Genomic DNA, 19504 nt, shown 5'->3' with positions numbered 1-19504 from the left:
TTAAAATGAAAGACCCTGCGCCAGCGGATGAGGAGGTAATGGTTCTCCTTTATGCAAAGCATGAGGTGGCGGTTCTAAGTCGAAAGGATTGCTATGCCGGCTATCTTCAATTGGTGGCGTGCCAAGATACTGAGATCCCTCAAAGCTGTAGCCTGGGAGATTCAATGTACTCTGACTTGGGTGATGCGGAATTGAGAGTATGCTCGGCGAGGGGGTTTCGTAATGATCTAGAATCGCATCCTCCCATGATGAATAAGAGTGGATAGAAGCAGATCTTGACGGCGGGGAAATGTGGATGATCGGAGAGGGGGGATCATGTACTGCATCCACAGAAGGATTTGTAGAGAAACCATACATGTCGTTGCGGGTGGGGGATATTCTATCGAGAGAGACCGAGGGTGACAGAGCCGGATGCATGTGGATATTGGCTGGATGAGGGTATCTTCTCTGAGTGGAGAAGAAGGGTGCAGATGGAATCTCTTCAGATAAACTCCTTATTGGGAGTGATGGTTTGCGATCATGGGAGCTGTGGTCAAGGAAACTCGGAATGGAGCTTATTGATTCCTTACGCATCAGTCTTTGTAGACTGTTGTGTCGTTTATGATCGGGCGTTCGCCGCCTACGACGAATGAACATGAGGCATAGTAAGAGGAAGAAAGCTATGCATGCTGCACCGCTGACAGAGCCACCCACAATCGCACCTATATGTGTAGATCCGGTTTTTGATTTTGCAGATGTTGAATCGCCTGCAATAGTGCCGATGGGCGTGGCAATTGACGATGTAGTAGTTGGAGCAAATGAGGAGGCTGAGGACGATGAAGTCGGAGATGCTGTGGTTTGTCGAATACTTGAGCTTTTGAAATTGTCCGGTATACTTGATGTGATTTGTGACGCTCCAGGTAGTAGGAAGCTCATTGAATTTAGAAGTACCGGAACGATAGATTCTCTCGTAATATCCAGGTAAGACGATGAATATGGAGGGGTAGTTAGGACTTTCGTGGGCTGAAATGTAGTCTGAAATGTAGTGGATACATGAGGTGTTGCAGTAGAGCTCCATTGTTGAGTAGTCCGTGATTTAACACTCTGAGATGTGCGAACATTCGATGAACGTGATGAAGATGCCTGCAATGAAGCCGCTGATGACTGAGTAGTCCCTGATTGAGCTGGCTGAGATTGAACTAGCGGAGGAGATTGAACTGGCTGAGATTGAACTGGCTGAGCAGATTGAACTGACTGAACAGATTTCGTCGTAGTCTTGGCCTGCGTTTGGGACTGTTCTGTCTCTGAAAGAGTCACAGTCGAGCCTATTAAGCTAACAATCTCAGTAGACAACACAATCGGACGGGCTGTTTCGGTGATGATTGAAGTGACAGCTTCGATATGCGGTGAATTTTCTGTCCAAGGCGGCACCCCAAAGCCAGCCATGAATGGGGAATCAGATTCACTCGAGTCTTCCAACATGTCGAGGTTGAGGATTAGATCAAACCCTCGTCCGTGCAGAGTTGCCGGGTATTATGCCGGGAGGTCTGAAGAAGTCCATGAAAAGATGAAACACAGCAAAGAAAGCAGTTCTTAACAAAGAGATTTTCTCTCAGAATCTCCCCGCATTGGAATTGCAGGCTGACCGAGATGCCATGTTTCCGCCCCAATAAGCCAGGCAGGTCATCCACACGGTGGCGGTGGTATCGCAAGATTTGAAGGGGCCGAAAGTGGAAAAATATAGAAACATCACGTCAGTTGGTCAGAAGTGGATTAGTTATGATTTATAGCCCTTCTGATCCTTTTCTGTTTCTCCGGTGCATCCACAGGGGCCTTTATGTTTCAAGAGAAGTTGGCGCTTCCATTGTGTGAAGAAAGACCAGCGCTTAGAAAGTCACCTGACCAATAAGAAGGCAGTATATGAGAGATCAAAATCAAGAAATGTGATCAGTTGCAGAACACAATACAAGTAAAAAGGACCAGTCTGAACAAGGTAAGAAGTTCTGCAGCATTTCATTCATTGTTCTGTGCATGACTTATCCATGGATTGATCACCACATTGTGGGGGATCGGGATCGGGGTTCCATGGATACCGATACTACGGAGTAGTCTTTCTTATCATATTCTTCAGTCCTTTTGGCCCAGATCTTTTTCAAATTGTAGCCTTGTAGATAATAATTTGATCTTGTAGGGTTTAGTGGTTGATCCAGACTGTATCAGTCCCCACTCACGCTTCACCATTTGGGGTCTAGGATCTCATAGGCAGTTATACATATGGTTAAGGACCAAGATACGTTGGGACTCCCAATCAGTGGCAGGCGGATTTGGATCAGCTGCCTGCTTTACTTTCAAGACTCCTGTCACTCGAGTAGAGGGCCTTTCCAAACCCTAGAGCGTCGTTCCTGAGCCTTTCTCCTGCCCCCAATGAAAACTTGGAGTTTGAGAGATTTCTCTGTCTCTTTCTTTTTACAAATCACATAATATTCCTACATGATATTAGTAACGGCAGCAGGCTGATGTGGACCCTTTAGGGCTCCTATGCTCTCTAGCATCTAGACACCCCACTCGCCTCATTCTCTTGATCTATTTACATGATATGATACCCAAAATACCACCTTACATACCTAGAAAGCTTTACGTACAGTTTCTTCTATCAAGGGTGGGGCTTCATATTTCAGGTGCCGGCGCTTTATTGAGGGTGCTTAGGGTCAGGCTCACTGAGAAATTTCAGTCAAAGAATAGACCACAATTGGTTCCGTACTTGATTTAGTTTCAGTTAGTTAGTCAGCATTCCGATTGTGGGAGTTGACCTGCTCCTTTAGTAATTACCTACACACATATACACATAGTTATAATTCATTCATTGATTTCTATGAGATTTGGTTCCTCTCTCTTCTAAAGGTGACAGCTTATTTCCCTCACGTGATAAACTAGGCAGAATGTAGCAAATGGCGAGATAACTTCGATATGTGTATATTCGTAATTAGTAAAACCAGATGGAGTTATGATCAGATTTTTGAGTACTAAATTATTAGCATTCAGTGAGAAACCAGGGGAATCCGAAGATCAATTTTATTTTAACTAGTACTCAGTTTGCCAACCGTCATTAGCGATGATAGCACCTAGGCAGCTACTCTATGAACCATGGTTTCAATCATGTGTTCAACAATATCCTATTTCTCATATTCTCAGATTCTGCTATCAAAGTTCAATGGCATCCATTCATACTCATCAACGTGCTGGTAACTGTCCACCTCATTTGGATAATAATAGTTGGTGTCAAGGTCATAACCAGAATCCTCATCCTTAATATCAATGAGCTCCTTTTTAATTTCTGTCCAGATCATGCCAAGACAGTCTTCTTGGCGGATGTCACCAATATCTATAGGTAGATAGGGTGAGTATTGCTTCTCTCGATAGTTAACACATTTTCCACGTTTCACCATGACCAGAAACTCCTTCCTTATTTGTCACCCTAAGGGGACATGATGGAAGCATATACCTATGTTCCAAAGATTACTTATTCACTTTCTCTTGGTATTTTCTGCCTAAAGCGCACACGTGTTGCTTTATTAACCAGAAGCCTTTCCTGCTAGAGTAGATCGATAGATAGTAACCGATGGTTGACTATCAATCCCATATCAAATGTTCATAGTAATACCCTAATAGGCTGGCTGTAGCTTGCGCTGATACCACTTATTTGAACTCGCAGCGTGGAAATTCTCGTCGCGGAAAACAAAACGTTGTTTCAAGAAGCCAAGTAGTGCTGAACCGTGTGAGATATATCGCAGCTCCTTCCACTCATCACCATACTTTATGAGAGAGCCCAGGTTAATATAGCCGACTGCTTTATCATCTAAATTAAGAACTATTAGGGGGTCAAGTTGGAAACTCGGCAAAAACTTTAGAGCGTTGACTAAGCGGTAAAAGACATCCTCATCAGGCCAGAAAAGCATCAAAATCTCCCCCTCTAGTTTGTAAATGGCGAATTCTTGATACTGTTGCCAGAGGAATTGCAGTCAGTTTTTCAATCATGGTTTTGATGTCTTCAAAACTGAACAGGACTTGGCTAAGCGAGCTCTCTCCAATTCCGGCTCTTGAACGACAGATTCTCAACAATGAGAGGGCATTCGGAGAGAATGATTGTTAAAACTTTCTTTCTTCTCTTTTCTTTTGAACCATGCGAGATTCTGGCGTTGAAAAAGATGTAGCTGTAAATCAGATCTCGCAGCTCTTGCGGTAGTTGGAAGAACAGACTACGTTCCTGGTGATAGGAAAGGTCCATTTCATGAAGATTTTTATAGCTGCAATACTAGAATATGTGAGAAGTAAATAGTACTCTTTATTGAGTTTGTTATGTAGATAAAAGAGAGATACATAGCAAATGTGCAACACGCTTTTGTGACATCTTTTTCTCACTACTGGGCATACCTATCTGACTATAGCGCATGTGCTAGTGATGATTTCCAAGTAAAGTACGCTGGGACGTGTCAAAGCTATAGCCAAGCGTTTGCGAGTGTGCAGTTTGAAAACCCATCGGGAATCTGGTGGTTAGAGATGGAGATATGGCCGCATCATTCATGTGACAAGGGAAATTTAAGGAAGATTGTTGTATACCCACTTGAGGAGAGCCCGTGCATCACCAGGAAAACTTATTCTTTCTGTGGACGGTTTAAGGGCAAAAGCACGGCGCTGTCGTGGCTGACTGGTTCTAGCTAGTTGCTATCTAGATACCGAATGTCATACTTAGGTACTTAGATAATGAATAGTCATATAGGAAATTGCGTAGATATGAAACCACTTTTTTCCAAAATAGTGCTTTGATATTTGGGTTTTAAACACAATTTTCTTCTAAGTAAATTATCGAATCGATCAGAATGGTGGACTCGTCTAATCATTTGAGTATGATTCAAGCGAGCCCACTTTTCAACCACGCCGCCACTTGAGCCACGCGTCTTTTACCAAAGCGTTAGTTAGCCCCTCCCGCTTTTGACTCATTTAATATAAGATGAATAGTCACCATTAACGCACTGTCTCCCATTTTTCTACTCCTTCCACCTCTATCTATCTTTTTTCAACAAGCCACAATATTACAGATATGGCTAGTCATGAAAACCACTACCATCTTGCCCTAGAAACATTCGACTTAGCAAGGGAAGTTTTGAGAAACCTTGAAACATCCCCGTGGGAGTGCGCCGAAGCTGCAAAGCTGATTCTTGCTTTTCTCGATAACACGGCACCTTCAAATGAACGTTTAGATTCTTGTATATTTAGACTTCTTGACAACATATTTGCTTCTATAGGTACCGACTTCGGAGGAAAGATAGATGGATCTCACCTTCAATCTGCTGCTTCATGGAAGCCGGAATAAATTGATAAACTCAACAAGACTTTGCGAAGCTTCATTAAAAGTTTTACTTCTGGAACAGAGCCACTTCTTTTTGCTTCTGATCATGGTTATGTAGCTGTAGTTAGACTGCTACTTTCCACAATAGGAGCCCAGACCTGCGATCTAGATGTCCCGCATCCATTGTCGCTAGCAGCACGAAGTGGACACGAGGAAATTGTTCAAATTATGCTTAGCAAGGGAGTTGACCCTAATTACCGCGAAGAAGGTTGGAATGGTCAGACAGCATTGCTATTAGCCGCTTAAAAGGGGCACGAATCAGTCGTTAAGCTATTACTTGCCGCGCCTGGCGTGGAAACAGAAGTCGAAGACTGGGATTACCAGACGCCACTGTTACTCGCTTCTCGAAATGGACATGATGCTGTTGCTAAGCTGCTACTTTCGGCAGGAGTCGATCCAAACTTTCAGAATTATTGGGGAGAGACAGCTCTGATCGTAGCGGCAGAACTCGACCACGAATGGGTCACTAAGCTTCTGCTGAATGCGGAGAGCATCCGCCCGGAAATCCAAAACTCGAAAGGTGAGACTGCCTTATCTGTGGCCGCCGAGCTCGGCCATGAGACAATAGTCGATCTTTTGATCGCCGCTGCTATAGACCCTAGCACTAAGGACTTTGATGGATTTGCACCCCTTTATGTAGCAGCACGAAATGGTCATACTATGGTATTCAAGCGATTATTGACCATTGGAAACGTTGATCTCGATGCTAAGAGTGCTGGTGGATATACGCCCCTATCCTGGGCGGCACGGAATGGCCATAGTGCGATAGCGAGGCTACTATTAGCTATAAGCAACGTCAATCCAGATTCTAGAGGTGCTGATGGATCCACACTCCTATCTTGGGCTTCACGGAATGGTCATCATGAAATAGTTAGTGCGTTGCTTGAAACGAGTGGCGTAAGCCTGGATGTCAGAGACTCGAATGGACGCACATCTCTCTCTATTGTAGCAGAGGCTGGCCATAAAGCGGTGATCAAGGTCCTGCTCACTTAAAAAGGAATTGATATGAATTCTTCCGATTTAAAAGGATGCACGCCGATATGGTGGGCTGCAAAGAATGGAAATACGGCTTCATTCAAAGCACTACTTGCAGCGGAGAATATACGCCCGAATTCTATGAATTCAGATAGGGAGACACCATTAAATTGTGCAGTACGGAATGAGCATGAAGAAATTGTGCAACTACTCCTTGCAACAGATGATGTTGATCCTGATTCTTTAAGCTCTGACGGACAGGCACCCTTACTCTTCGCAGCAAAACATGGAAATGAGGCTTTAGTTAAGCTTTTACTCTTCACAGGGAAAGTGAATCCTGAACACCAGAATTCGAATAGAGAGACGCCGCTATGGTGGGCTGCACGCAACGGGCACGAGGTAGTAGTCAAGCTGCTCCTTGCAGAAGGCGTTAATCCTGAATCTAGGAACTCTATAGGAGAGACCCCACTGTTACGGGCAGCGAAGAACGGTCACGTCACAGTTATCAAGCTTCTTCTTCAAAGAGGAATCGATCCTGAATCTCAGGGTTCGGATGAGACTCCATTAATAGTAGCAGCACACAATGGACACGGGACGGTTGTTGAACTACTTCTTGCGACTAAGAGGGTAAATCCTGATTTTGTGGACTCTAGAGGAGAGACACCTCTTTGGTGGGAAGCACGGAACGGACATGAAAGAGGAGTTAAGCTGCTCCTGGAAATGGGAGTACATCCAGATTCTGGAAATTCAGATGGCCAAACTCCCTTGTCTTGTGCAGCAGAATTTGGGCACAAGGCTGTGGTTAAGCTACTGCTTGCAGTGGTGCCAATCCCAGCCACAAAGATTCTAGTGAAGAAACTCCAATTTCTTTGGCGATGGGAAATGGACATGAGTCCTTGGTTCCGCTGTTGAGAACGGCATAGATCATTAGCCATTGAGATTTTGTTGTAAATCGTTGAAACCATTATCATGGTCTTGAAATATTATATTTTCCTTTGCCAAAAAACCCGAGGAGAACTAATACAACGATATTCATACGTTTGTTTAGCCTCTTTGTGGTGGGAATGAATCCAATATTATAAAATCAATCTCGTTTTTACTGTCCACGTTCTCTGAGTTCTGCATAACCATATCTCAGAGATATCGTTTCGAAGTTTCATTACAGCCTCCACAAAAAATATTGCTGCCTAGGTAGTAAATCTCGAGGAGGGCATATGTTTGTGTCAGTACGAGGCGACATTGGGATCAAAGGACGCAATAAACTGACGAAAAAATGACGCGTCTGAGGATCAACCCCGACCGCCAATATATATTATTATGAGTTCTCAATTATAATACAGAGGGTGGGGATGAGATCCCTCTCCAACTTTGAACTTATAACTCTGATCTACCCACTTGCTAGGCCCCACTTATCTACATTTGAATAGCTTCATGAATCTGACATTAGGATGTGATTGAAGAACAAAAAAAATGAAAAAATGACCCGTCTTCCAAATTCATCCAATGAACCTGAATCCTTGGGTGTGATTCAAGTGGTACATTCTCGAAATACTGACTGGATTATGTCTGTAAGGGCTGGGTCGTCATACTGATGATTCCCCTGTGTATAAAGCTTGATAGAGATATCACTAGAATGTTTTATCGTCGAAAATATCCATGGTTTATTACTCTACGACCACAGTGACAAAAATCCACTAAATGAATGACACCTTTGTAGATGAGTCAACAAGCAAATTTTGTTTTTATTAAACTAAGCTTCATCTCGATGAGGTATAAAAAGAACTGCCCTCCTTTCTATTCGAGCATTTAGAGACAATCACGAGCTTCATATCACATGTAATTTTTCCACATCACTTTCAGGGAGTGAGAAAAAGCGTGAATCGAAAGCTGAGTGACCGATCCGAGCCTTCATCGATTTTGTTTTTTGGATAGATGGTTAAAGTAGCTTATGTACTACCTGGTAGGCTTCACATTTTATCTCTTATATATGCACCTGGGCATGGATTTGTAAGAGCTCTAAAGTTAGGGGATTTCATGGGAGATTCAATAATCAAATTATGGTTCCTTTTTGATGTTTCCTCAGATCACAGAAAACACAAGTGATTGATTTAACACGTTATTGAAAGCTAGACGTTCCATCATAGCTGTTTCCAAGTCAATGATAACAAAGTTTCATAAAGAAGCTACGAGGCACGCCGTTTGAGCCTTGTCATTTCCGACGTTGCAAGTCTGAGCGGACATTAAGGAGCTGAAAGTATTACCTAGATGATAGTGAGGAGGAACTATTGATAGATGGGCTCTTGGAAATGAAACTGAAATGAAGTGACCACTCTCGAATCTGAATGTACTTCGGTAACTTCGGTACGTAAGTATACACCGTTTACGTATTTCAGATCTTACCACAAAAGAACCTAATCATCATGAAACCAAGACACGTTCTATCAGCTCTGATCCCAGCTCAGATCCCAGCTCAGTGCTCTAGCACAAGCCATCTAAGTCTCACAATAACCACATCCAAGCCCTTAAGTGGTCAGCTCGAGGCATCCAGAAAAGGCAAATTATGACAGACCAAACGGAGACGCACGGCACAGCGAAACTTTCATAAAGTAGTGTGAATAGTTTCAGCCAACGAGAAACCGATGTAGACAAATGTCACGAAGTGTGGTAAATGTGATGGATAAATCTGACGCCACTAGATGGGAAATGGAGGTTGAAAGAGGTCTATTCGCGTGTCTAGGCCCGCCACCCTTTGCCGGGGTTTATTTTCCGATTGTTTCACTATGCCGATTATTGAACACGACTTCGGGACTATAGATACTGACTACTATTTACCTAGGTAGATATTCTTTCCCAGGGTTAAAGCGTCTTTATTATGAACCACCTTCGCAGTACTATCTATCGGTTCTTTCTAAGCCTCTGAAACGAGATATTTTCAATCCTGCACAGCTCTGTGGGGCAGCTGTCGTATAAAATTTGCGGGGTTACATTCTCGCTTCTCGCTCGACCTCCAATCTTTGACAGAATGCCTTGTTTGTAGGCGCAGGGGTGGGTTCATGTATGTATGGTCGATCGGATCGGTTTATTCGCGATCGAGCCTTGGATCGCAGCAGTCACCTGGGCTGGGCCCTAGCATCTAAGTAGGTATTATGATATCAACTGGCAGTGGAAGCAGGTTTCCACAATACATCGGCAGTTGATTGAGTTGTGCTGGAAGATCTGAGTCTGAATTGGATGAGGCTGCAGATTCCATGGATGTGTAGGAGGTAGGGATTTGGTATTTACCGGAGGAATCATTCTACCAAATATATGAAGCTCTCGACCTAAGTCCCGTTGTATCTTGAGACCTCGAAGATCTTTCATCTTTAGATGCGTCTGCGTTGAAAAAGACCAGAAATGTGCCTAGCCCTGGCAAATGCCGGGATATCAATTATCTTACGGCTTTTTAGCTTAGAGCCGGAACCAAAATCAGAGCTCGTTTGCTTTTCGGAAACCTACACATGATGGCTATGCGTGTCCATCGCATTGAACTGCCATTTCGCTAACCAGCCAATGATCCTTTCAAATCTGGAGGTCGAAACTAGATAAAATCCAGAGGCTTAGAGTTGACCATAGGAACCCTGAAAATACTGAGTCTCGACAGAGTACGCATCATTCTGCAAAGTTCAACCTTGGAACTCGAACTTATGATGCAGAAACAAGAGGCCGGAAGCATTCGGAGAGCTATATCAGGATAAAGTCTAGTTCATACCTAGGGACTTTTGATATTCCTCCACACCACCTTGAAGCCTTGGAAAGCTCCACCTAGGCAGTTAGCACCTGAGCACGGATGACCACATTTATAGACTATATGCACCTGGACAATTTTGGAATCATAAGGAACAGAAAACGAAAGGATATAGCAAACAAATTAATCCCTAGCCCAATCCTAGCTCTCGAAGTTTACTCTAGCTAACTTTGATTTCCCTTGCATGCGAACAGACCAGCAGTTCCTGCGAGCCTAAATATCATTTGTTTGCTATTAGAACACATAACGAGAAAGCGAGAGCGAAAAAGGCTAATTCAAGCCCCGATCATAGTTAGCGATCGTACCTGGAACCATTGGAAAATCCCTTTCAGTTTAGATCAACATAACAATGTATCACTTCGTATATGACAACTCCTTACAAGAGGAGTTTCAACTTCCTAGACTGAAACTGCTCTCGAGCCGCCTGTAAAAGACGTCGTGGGAAATTGCGTAGGATTTCTAGAAATTCGATTTTTAGGGCTCAAAGACGAAAACCACGTGGAAAATACATCTGGGGGTGCGGAGGACTTTTAATTTGTGCGACGTGTCGGGTTTAAGCTGACATCTAGAACTCGAAGAGAAGGGAAAAAGAAAAGCTGAAGGGAACAAAGAGCGTCAAGTAAAGCAGAAGTCGAACTTGACTCAGAGCCCGATTGTCTGCGACCGAGTCAGCTCTTGTGATGTGCCAATGATACATCACATTTGGAAGTGTGGAGATGACATCTTTGACTGCAGCTCGACTAATTAGATCTTCTTCATACTTGATAGTACAGATTGGACAGTACTTAGCACCTGCGGACGGAACAGAAGATACCCCAACGTCTGTAACTGGCAGTTACCAAAATGTCTGCAACCAACCGCACGTACCGCCGTTTCCATTCTTCTATCGTCATGAGTCGGGGCTGAGCCTCCAACCCCTTTGTGTCAGCATCAAATATATTATCCCAATTTGGAGCAAATCATGCCAGTTGGTGAACGTCTTAGAAACCACTGATCACAAGGGGGAGGAGGCATGACTCGCATTTTTTGCGCATTACTCCGTTATTTCCCTGCAACAATGCATCGTTGCCCCAGCATTCCACGATAACGCAAAGCTAAGTCTCAGTGGCTTAGGCCTCAAAAATTCCGAAAAAATCAAACTTGGAATCCAGATTCAATCAGTGCTCAATGTTCCCTGATTTGAAACTAGTAACTATCTAGGTACAACTTCAGCGTAGAATTTCCTGTATCTATCCGCATAGCTTAGACCTGAGCATTCCAATTCAAGTCCAGTCTAAGTTAGAGCTCGATTCCTGCCGAGACTAGAATTTGTCATTCTAAAATCAAAGAGGTTAGTAGTATTACCCCTGTCCAGCCACGGCCAAGATAAGGGAAATAATCGGCATCAATTAACTACAGCGTACATACAGCGGCATGTCTTTGTTTAGACTCCAGAGAGCACTTAACAGGAGCATGTCTTGGATGACGCTAGGATTTGAGACCTGCCACAATTGTCCGTGATCAGCCCCCCGCATCAGACCAACTTCATGGATATGTGTGCTCATACGAGTCGATGGCGGGGAAATTTCTGTCAGATCGAGATCATCAAGTCCAGCCCTAAAGGACACATTCCAACCTTGGAAGCTGCGAGCCATTAGCCACGCAGTGGAGACATCACTTGCATATCTGGGGCACTGCATGCATGGAGAGGGGAAAAATGTGATATATGGTCAAAACTGAAAGCATATGACAGACTGAGCCAGTTGACAAGTACCTAGGTACCTAGTTAAGTCTGAACCTGGTCGATGAGCTTTATTCTCTCAACTGGCAGGGTCTTCATATCGACTGGCTTAAAATGGATACCCTCCAAGGCTAACCAAATGCAGTTCTCGGCAAGAACGTATTGAATTTCAAGGTTCTTTGATTGCTCATGACATTAGAAAAAGCAGAGTCATCCCTTGCATGGATTAAGTACGACGTATATCTTGATTTCAACCTCTACCATAAGTTAGCGACATGCTTCTGATACTGTAAAAGTAGAGTCTTCGAGTCAATCATGAGCGGCTCGGTAAAGAACTCCGACCTAACAAAGTGAAGTTATTAGTTTTTCTTGGTAAATGTGGATAGTCAAGTCGTATTGTCGTATTAGTTCCGAGTTGTTGGATCAGGCAGCATGTGCCCAACCGGACCCCAATACCTAAGTACCTATAACCACTGATAATCAGATGAGATAAAAGAGACTTCATAGTAGTTAGCGTGTATATCCGTATTCCGTGACAGCTTGGAAGTATCGGACCGATTCCCTGATCGGACTCGGTGAAATGAAATACGGACTAGGTACTCCGTATGGAATTTTCCAAAAGGAAGTCGAACAATCTCCACACAAATCCCGTGGGGTAAATGGAAAAAAGGAGCCCTGAGTCAGAACAAATGAGAACGACTAGAACAAACTGGACTGTATCCATCCATCCGTTCCTGCGGGTATGAAAGCGGATCAATGGACTCCACCACGAGGTCCACGGTTGTTCAACTTTGCTTCCTTCAGGGTTCCGAAGTCTCCAAAGTTTGAACGGAATTCAAGAGAATGGAGGTGGCCAGGTGAAATGTATACTCCGTAATGAAGGAATCGGACAACGGGTGACTACATAAGGAGTAACGGTCAGAAGAAGCAAGAAGGCAGGATCCTGTGTGACTATCCAATGTGCCGAAGGAGGATGTTAGAGAGTACGGTTGATTTGCAGATGTCCAATCTATGTTTTTTATTTTTATTTTATTTTCTATTGTAGCGGTGTGTACTCTGTACCATAGGTTGGTAAACGGCGAAGACAAGACAGTACGGAGAATTAGATTGACGTTTGATATTAAAAGGTTAAAGTTTTTGGCATATGATTATTGACATCCATCCAATGGATTCAAATTCTATATGAAGTCATCAATACCAGTGTGGATCTCCCCTGAATACAAATGTGGATGCTTCTACTTGACGTCTAGGTGGATGTGGAATCTGGAATGAGGAAGTATGGAAACTCCGGATCATAAAGTAGGTCGCACCAATGAACCTTGTAGACCTGGTTAAGATTGTTGATAGATAACTAATGCATAATTCTAACGTTCCAAGGTTCCAAGGTTCTTCAATCGATGGTCAAGGAATACATTACAATACAATCTAGGTTGACATATCGATGTCAGTCTTTTTTAGCTAATGGATTAAACCAAGAATTCGGGTTGATCTGTTCCGCTTACCATTGTCCCGGGGCATAAGCTTTCTACCTAATTATTATACTTAGACCTAACTTTATGCCCCTTGCAATGTTGAGAAACATACAGTCTTTAGATTAACGGGGAGCTAAATAAACCCTAATTATCCCTCGATCCCGATCAGCCTAGTATAGCAATGAACTACGTAAATCAAAAATAGAAGGGGATCTTTGAATATCAGAAAAGCCCGGATTACTTGCATTACGGAGTATACAATTATCATTACTGACCCCGCTGCTCTTGTAAATAATTAAAAAATAGAAAGAAAAAGAAAAAGAAAAGAAGACGACCTGTCATCTAAGGAATTCTAAGATATAGCAATCTAGCGAGGGGCAAACACAGTTAGTGTAAGCCTGCCCAGTGTGGTGTCGATCCCTACAGGTGTAATTCTAACTTATTCCCCCCCCCCTCCTTTTTTACATTTTATTTTATTATTATTTTCCTATTTCTGGTTCTATTCCTATTTCTATTGCTATTTCATTTCCATTTCTATTTCTACTTCTACTTCTCCCCTCGCTTTCGCCCTTTATTCATGACATCGATCTGAACCCCCACAGAACATTAAAGAAAAATAAGAAAAATAAGAAAAATAAGAAAAAGAAAAAGAAAAAGAAAACAAATACTCCACTTGACGTATGAAGTTACAGGTAAGTTGATACAGAACGTATTGAATACGGGAGTGTACAATACACAAGTACCGTAACTCTCCTTCATTCTACTTGTAGTATACCTCCAGAGTATACATCACTTTCCATTTTCCATCACTTTTACCTTAAACCGCTTTTATCCTCTATTCTCTTCTCCCATATTCTGTTGACCGAAAAAAGATCTTGTTCTTTTGCTGAGCTTCCGATCTTCGTTGTATCTGACTATTTTCTTTGTCCTAGTCGCTCCACTCTGCCCACTTGCTAGAGAGCGGGCAAGACGGATTCGCCGTGCCCATTTTTGCGACTTTTGTCCAAACTTATTGACCCCGTCTTTGAATAACAAACGGCTCCTGGCACGGTTGTTTTCTTTATTCATAGCTCAAAGCTACCTCAACCTTGACCTCGACTTGAACCTTGATCCTGTCGATCTGGAACTGGAAGCCTGGCCTCGACCACGAAGGCCAACGCGCAAGATCGAACTTTTTATCCACGCTTTCTTCGATCCTTCCTATTATCATTCTCACCGTCTCATAATGTCCATTTAAGCGGTCAATTATCAAGCTATATTGCTTTGAAATAAAGGGTACATATATATCATCATTTTTTTTTTTTTTATTGTTTTCAAAAAAAAACATACAGCTCCGACCCCGCCGTCCAACCCAGCTGAGCTGTACACAAGGAGATTGAATGCGCCTGACAACCCGTTATAGATCATTCTAAATTAAACAAACGTCTCCGATGAACCGAATGCCCCCTCCCGATGGGCCCCATGTGCCAACGAGTGTGCATGGTGTCTATGACCATGGATGGCGCGGTTCATCATACCCCCAACACCCGCCCTTCGATAGCCATCTGCAAGATACGCGTCGGCAACCCACCACCCAGACTTCTTTGGCCCCGGGATATCCCATTAATCGTGAGCTTCCGCAACTTCCTCTGGATGGCCACTTTGCCCGCCAAGGTAGTCTACCGGGGCCTCCAGAGCACAACCAACACAGCCAACATCCCGGCTTCCGGCCGTCTATCAACGGATCACCTCACGATGCTTCTCCGCACTCTGCTCCCCCAGAAGTCTACCGATCTCGTTTGTCATATCCCCCAGCCGAACAACCGACTGTTAGCGAATCTATCCCACCGCCTGTCTCTCTTCCGCAAACGACCCAATTTATGACCCCTACCCCCGCTATGACGAATGGCGCACCGGCCTATGATGCAGGCTACTATCAGAATCCTGCCTTTGGAGCGCGTCAGCGCAAGGCAGCAAGAGCACAACAAGTCAGTTTGGAAAAATTAAAGATAAAGTGGAGTCAGTTTTACTGACCCTTAGACACGCATAGGCATGTGATCAATGTCGAGCGAGGAAAGCCAAGTGTGATGAAGGACGACCAGCTTGCAGCCACTGCAAGGAAAATAACCTGATCTGCGTGTACAAAGAAGTGCCGCCTCATAAGTTCGTATTCACTGGAGATTTGGGACCACAAGTTGAAAATTTGCTAAAAAAAAGTTGCGCAGGCAAGAAAAGACGGCTCAGCTGATCATGGAGCGAATATTGGAGTTGGAAGAGAAATTGATGGAACGTCTAGACAAGCATAGCGAAGTCCTTCAACGCTTGACATCTGAGGAGGATCTAGAAACGAAACCGAAGTCTAAATCCGAACCACAGCCTCAGTCGCAATCTCAATCGCAGATTCAGTCCAAGTTGAACTACCAATCGCCTGTCGCCGCACCAATCTCGCATGTGCCGCTTGCCGAGTCAAAGTCTCCCGCCATACGCGAAGCCCCTCTGGCAGATCAGAAAAGTCCATATTATGGACAGGCTCCGAACCCAGCAGCCACGATCGATCCCAATTTTGACGACCCCAAGAATGAGAACGAAGGAGAACTTTCGATCCCTGTGGAACATACCACCGCCGCGCACAAGCTTTTGATGTGGCCCTCGATCAAAAAGCTCTTGGTCGATGAATATGATGAAGATTACGTCATGCGACTGGAGGAAGAACGTGGCCTTATTAATCCATTTGGACAGGGAGAAGTTTCAGAGAGCGCCGATGGCTCTCAACTGATGTCTCCGCCTATGCCTCTTGGGGCGAAAAGAATGAATGGAACTGCTAATTATAAGGCAGAGCCCGAGTCATCATTATTGAACCCATCACCAGACGCTGGTCTTCAGATCGACAATGATGGCTGGGTCGCTCTGGATAAAACAAAAGTCTCCCAATACTATAATAGTTACATTGCCTTCATGCATAAGCTCCACCCGTTCCTCAACCAGATCGAATTAATGGGGTGGATGAAGATGTTCATGAGGAAGCATTGCTTGAAACCTTCATCGGAATCATCACCAACTTTATGTCGTGAAGACATGCGACCTACGAAGCGCAAGCGCTCCAACGATTACCAGGGTCACCAACCTGGATATGTGGATTCTGCGTGCGCCTCATTTGAAAAGCCGCCCCGCCAACCACTGAACCCAAGGATGACACAGACTTCAAGTTTCGAAGAAAGGTTGAATTTCAGCGAAGAGGTGGTGGAGGATGAGGTCTTTCGAGAGCCAGTTGGACATAATATCGAGTCCGCTATAGTTCTTCTAGTTCTTGCAGTGGGTGCAATCTGCCAGACCCCGTCTCCACTCCCAGGCCCTCTCATGCAGCCAGAGGCACTTGACTACATGAACCAATATATTCCTCGACCTTTTGAACCTTTACCGCCTAGAAAAACGCCAACTAATGTCACTTCTGCAAACGGGGTGCTCTCCCCAGCCAATTCCGACTCAGGTCCGAGATCATTCTATAACAACACTCGAACCCCAATCCCGTCTTTTACGGCAATACCCCCAGCAGAGACTCCTGGCCAGGCCCTTCGAAGGCAAGATTTGGCCAAAGCCCAAGAAGCGTTGGCAAGGCGCCGAACGTGGGGCGGTACCAAAAACCTTGAAGCTATTCCAGGCCTAGCGCTCTATGGTTATGCCACACGGATTCTGGGCGAGCTTCAGGGAGGTGTCACCTTGCACAATGTACAGGCAGGCTTGCTTGCCGGATTGTATGCCGGCCAATTGGCACACCCTTTCCAGAGCCATAGTTGGATCTGTCAAGCGGCACGGGCATGTGCAGTGCTTGTTCGACAGAAGCTGTACGAGCGAATGGCAGATGAATTTCCTTTGGATCTTTACCACTTTGCCTATTGGACCTGTCTTCAACTAGAGAGTGACCTTCTGGCCGAGCTTGATATCCCAGCTAGTGGAATTTCACGATCAGAGGTCCGAATGGAAATTCCCAAGGGATTGTGGACGATCAGTCTGCCGGACGACCTCCAAGAACCCAACACGATGATGATGATGTTCTACTCAGCTCAAATCCACCTTCGGAAGGTTCTCAACCGTGTCCATACCGATTTGTACAAAGTCGAGAAGCAAGGAGAAGCGCGATGGTCGTCTAGTGTACAGGAAGCCTTGAGCTTGAACTTGGAGGCATGGCGCAAAAGCCTCCCCGACACCATGCAATGGTCCGACAATGACCCACCCTCTACTGATATTAACGCGGCCCGCATGCGAGCCAAATACTACGGTGCTCGGTACATCATTCATCGACCGCTGCTATACTACGCGCTGCACTATGGCCAAGGCGGCGCTGAAATAGTTAAGCAGCCTTCCGCAGTCTCGCCATCGAGCTCAGCAACAGCCTCCCAGCCACAGAACGTCTCTCCCTCAATACCACACACCAACCACCGCGCCACGAATATGACACGGGGATTGAGTGACATGAGCACGCCAACCGACAATTCTTCCTCATTTCCCAATGGCTGGACACCACCAACCGTTCACCCACGAAAATTCAACAAGAAATTCCGCGTCGCCTGCCAGACTTGCGTAAATTCCGCACGACTGAGTACTGTGGCATTCGATAATATAACCCCCGAGCGACTTGTTGTGACTAACATTTTCGGCACGGCTCATGCGTAAGTTATATTCCGTTCCTGATAAGGATCCAAGACCCCGTTATTGACTTGATTTCCATTAGACAATTTGGAAATATGCTCGTTCTCTCCGCAACGTTTATGTCCAGCTTGAAATCTCTCGTGGACCCAGCAGACCTTCAAGCACTCCTCAATCGGACAATCAACTTCTTGTTGCGCAACAAGAATATCTCTCCCACTCTCCGGGCCGATGCCAAGATCCTTACTCAAATTTACCTGAGGATCTTTAAAGAACAACCATTGATCGATCCAATCTTACGTTGATTGAATAATGATTCAATCACATCGGGGGAAAGTTCACGCCACGCCGGTTGGACATCTAACTTCTCAACTTTTTTTTTCTTTTCTCTCTTTTGGTCACGTCTACATCCAGGGCAAATGATGGACGTGTCTTGCATTCAGCATTCTGGTGTTTGTCACATTCATAGCATGATAAACTGGCTTTATGACAGGAAGGAGCAGTAGGGTAGGGGGTGGTAGGTTTTCCTCGATTTGATTCGATACCATCTGAATTTCTTTTTCATCTTATTTTCTGGGCTGCATTTTGAAACTGAGATATTGACATTGTCTTGGCAATTGGGTGTTGTGATGTTCATGTTTTATACCAAGGAAAGTCTTGGCTGGCCAATATATCCTAACAACCTCGACGTTATTTGAGTTCGTATTTTATACCCATACCCATTACTATTAACATCGGCATCATACCCGCGGGAATACATCCTTGAAATCACTTTCATTTGTAAACTGCATACTTCATATTCTGTACTAACTACCTACCTAGGCATCGACTAAATATGAAGTAAATAATCCTATCCTGTTCGCAGGCATGTTAGAAGGGCTACTAAGCTCCTCAGATGCCAACAGCCACTGCCAGAACGCAAAAACACTTATTTTTGATATATTTCTGAATTTGGGAATCTATTATGCATGCTCTAGGTAAGTCATGTTCCTAAATCCCTTTGAAGATGTCATGTTTTATGTCCAAGCCTTGGAATTCTGTCTACCCAGTAAATCAGTGACAGCAGATCAATGAATATCGATGGAGAGTGATAGCTCCCACTTGGCTTTAGATGTATCATGCCTATGTGACGTGCAAGGAAAGTCTTAGCCATCAATAAGAGCTGATATGATCTAGCAAAATTCCCACGCCAGTCAGGAATATCCTATGCCTTTGAACAGTTGAAGGGTAGAAGAAGAAAGAAAAGGAAAAAAAAATGGGAGTTGTAAGAGGAAGAAGACCAGAGGGTGAAGATTTAGAATAAAACGTTAAAGTAGGCAGGATTTAGGGTGACATGCGTGGTATTAAACACTTGCCTGACTGGTTATTTATACGGGCTCTATTTACTTGATACCGATTAAACATCACGAGATCAAATCTAAGAGTTAGCTGGGTGTAAGGCTTACAAACTTCCCTTAAACTACATCGTAATATAAGAAAAATTTGAAGTAATTCCTACTCCGAAAACTAATCAATGCGAAGTCCGATAAAATATGCTGCAGTTT

At 44.2% G+C, this 19504-nt stretch overlaps 5 protein-coding genes across 5 annotated transcripts; 3 read left to right on the top strand and 2 right to left on the bottom strand.

Moving 5' to 3' along the window:
- N7495_008816 (uncharacterized protein) lies at positions 1–1425 on the bottom strand (the record flags this gene model as incomplete). Its single annotated transcript, XM_057211467.1, has 1 exon — positions 1–1425. One exon carries the CDS (start codon positions 1423–1425, stop codon positions 1–3), a length of 1425 nt encoding a protein of 474 aa, XP_057061010.1.
- A 1742-nt stretch (positions 1426–3167) lies between these two features.
- On the bottom strand, positions 3168–3425 carry N7495_008815 (uncharacterized protein; the record flags this gene model as incomplete). The annotated part of the gene is made up of 1 exon (XM_057211466.1): positions 3168–3425. The coding sequence occupies one exon, from the start codon at positions 3423–3425 to the stop codon at positions 3168–3170; it is 258 nt and encodes an 85-aa protein (XP_057061009.1).
- Positions 3426–5554: 2129 nt separating this feature from the next.
- On the top strand, positions 5555–6379 carry N7495_008814 (ankyrin repeat domain-containing protein; the record flags this gene model as incomplete). Its single annotated transcript, XM_057211465.1, has 2 exons — positions 5555–5603; positions 5649–6379. 2 exons carry the CDS (start codon positions 5555–5557, stop codon positions 6377–6379), a joined length of 780 nt encoding a protein of 259 aa, XP_057061008.1.
- A 12-nt stretch (positions 6380–6391) lies between these two features.
- Positions 6392–7273, top strand: N7495_008813 (ankyrin repeat domain-containing protein; the record flags this gene model as incomplete). Its single annotated transcript, XM_057211464.1, has 1 exon — positions 6392–7273. One exon carries the CDS (start codon positions 6392–6394, stop codon positions 7271–7273), a length of 882 nt encoding a protein of 293 aa, XP_057061007.1.
- Positions 7274–14767: 7494 nt separating this feature from the next.
- On the top strand, positions 14768–18265 carry N7495_008812 (uncharacterized protein; the record flags this gene model as incomplete). The annotated part of the gene is made up of 4 exons (XM_057211463.1): positions 14768–15304; positions 15367–15479; positions 15542–17983; positions 18046–18265. The coding sequence occupies 4 exons, from the start codon at positions 14768–14770 to the stop codon at positions 18263–18265; spliced, it is 3312 nt and encodes a 1103-aa protein (XP_057061006.1).
- Between the last annotated feature and the right edge of the window lie 1239 nt (positions 18266–19504).

The sequence above is a fragment of the Penicillium taxi genome, assembly GCF_028828555.1.
Source record: "Penicillium taxi strain IBT 34144 chromosome Unknown utg000005l_segment0_segment0, whole genome shotgun sequence".
Lineage (NCBI taxonomy): Eukaryota > Fungi > Ascomycota > Eurotiomycetes > Eurotiales > Aspergillaceae > Penicillium > Penicillium taxi.
This window is presented reverse-complemented; position numbering and strand designations above follow the sequence as displayed.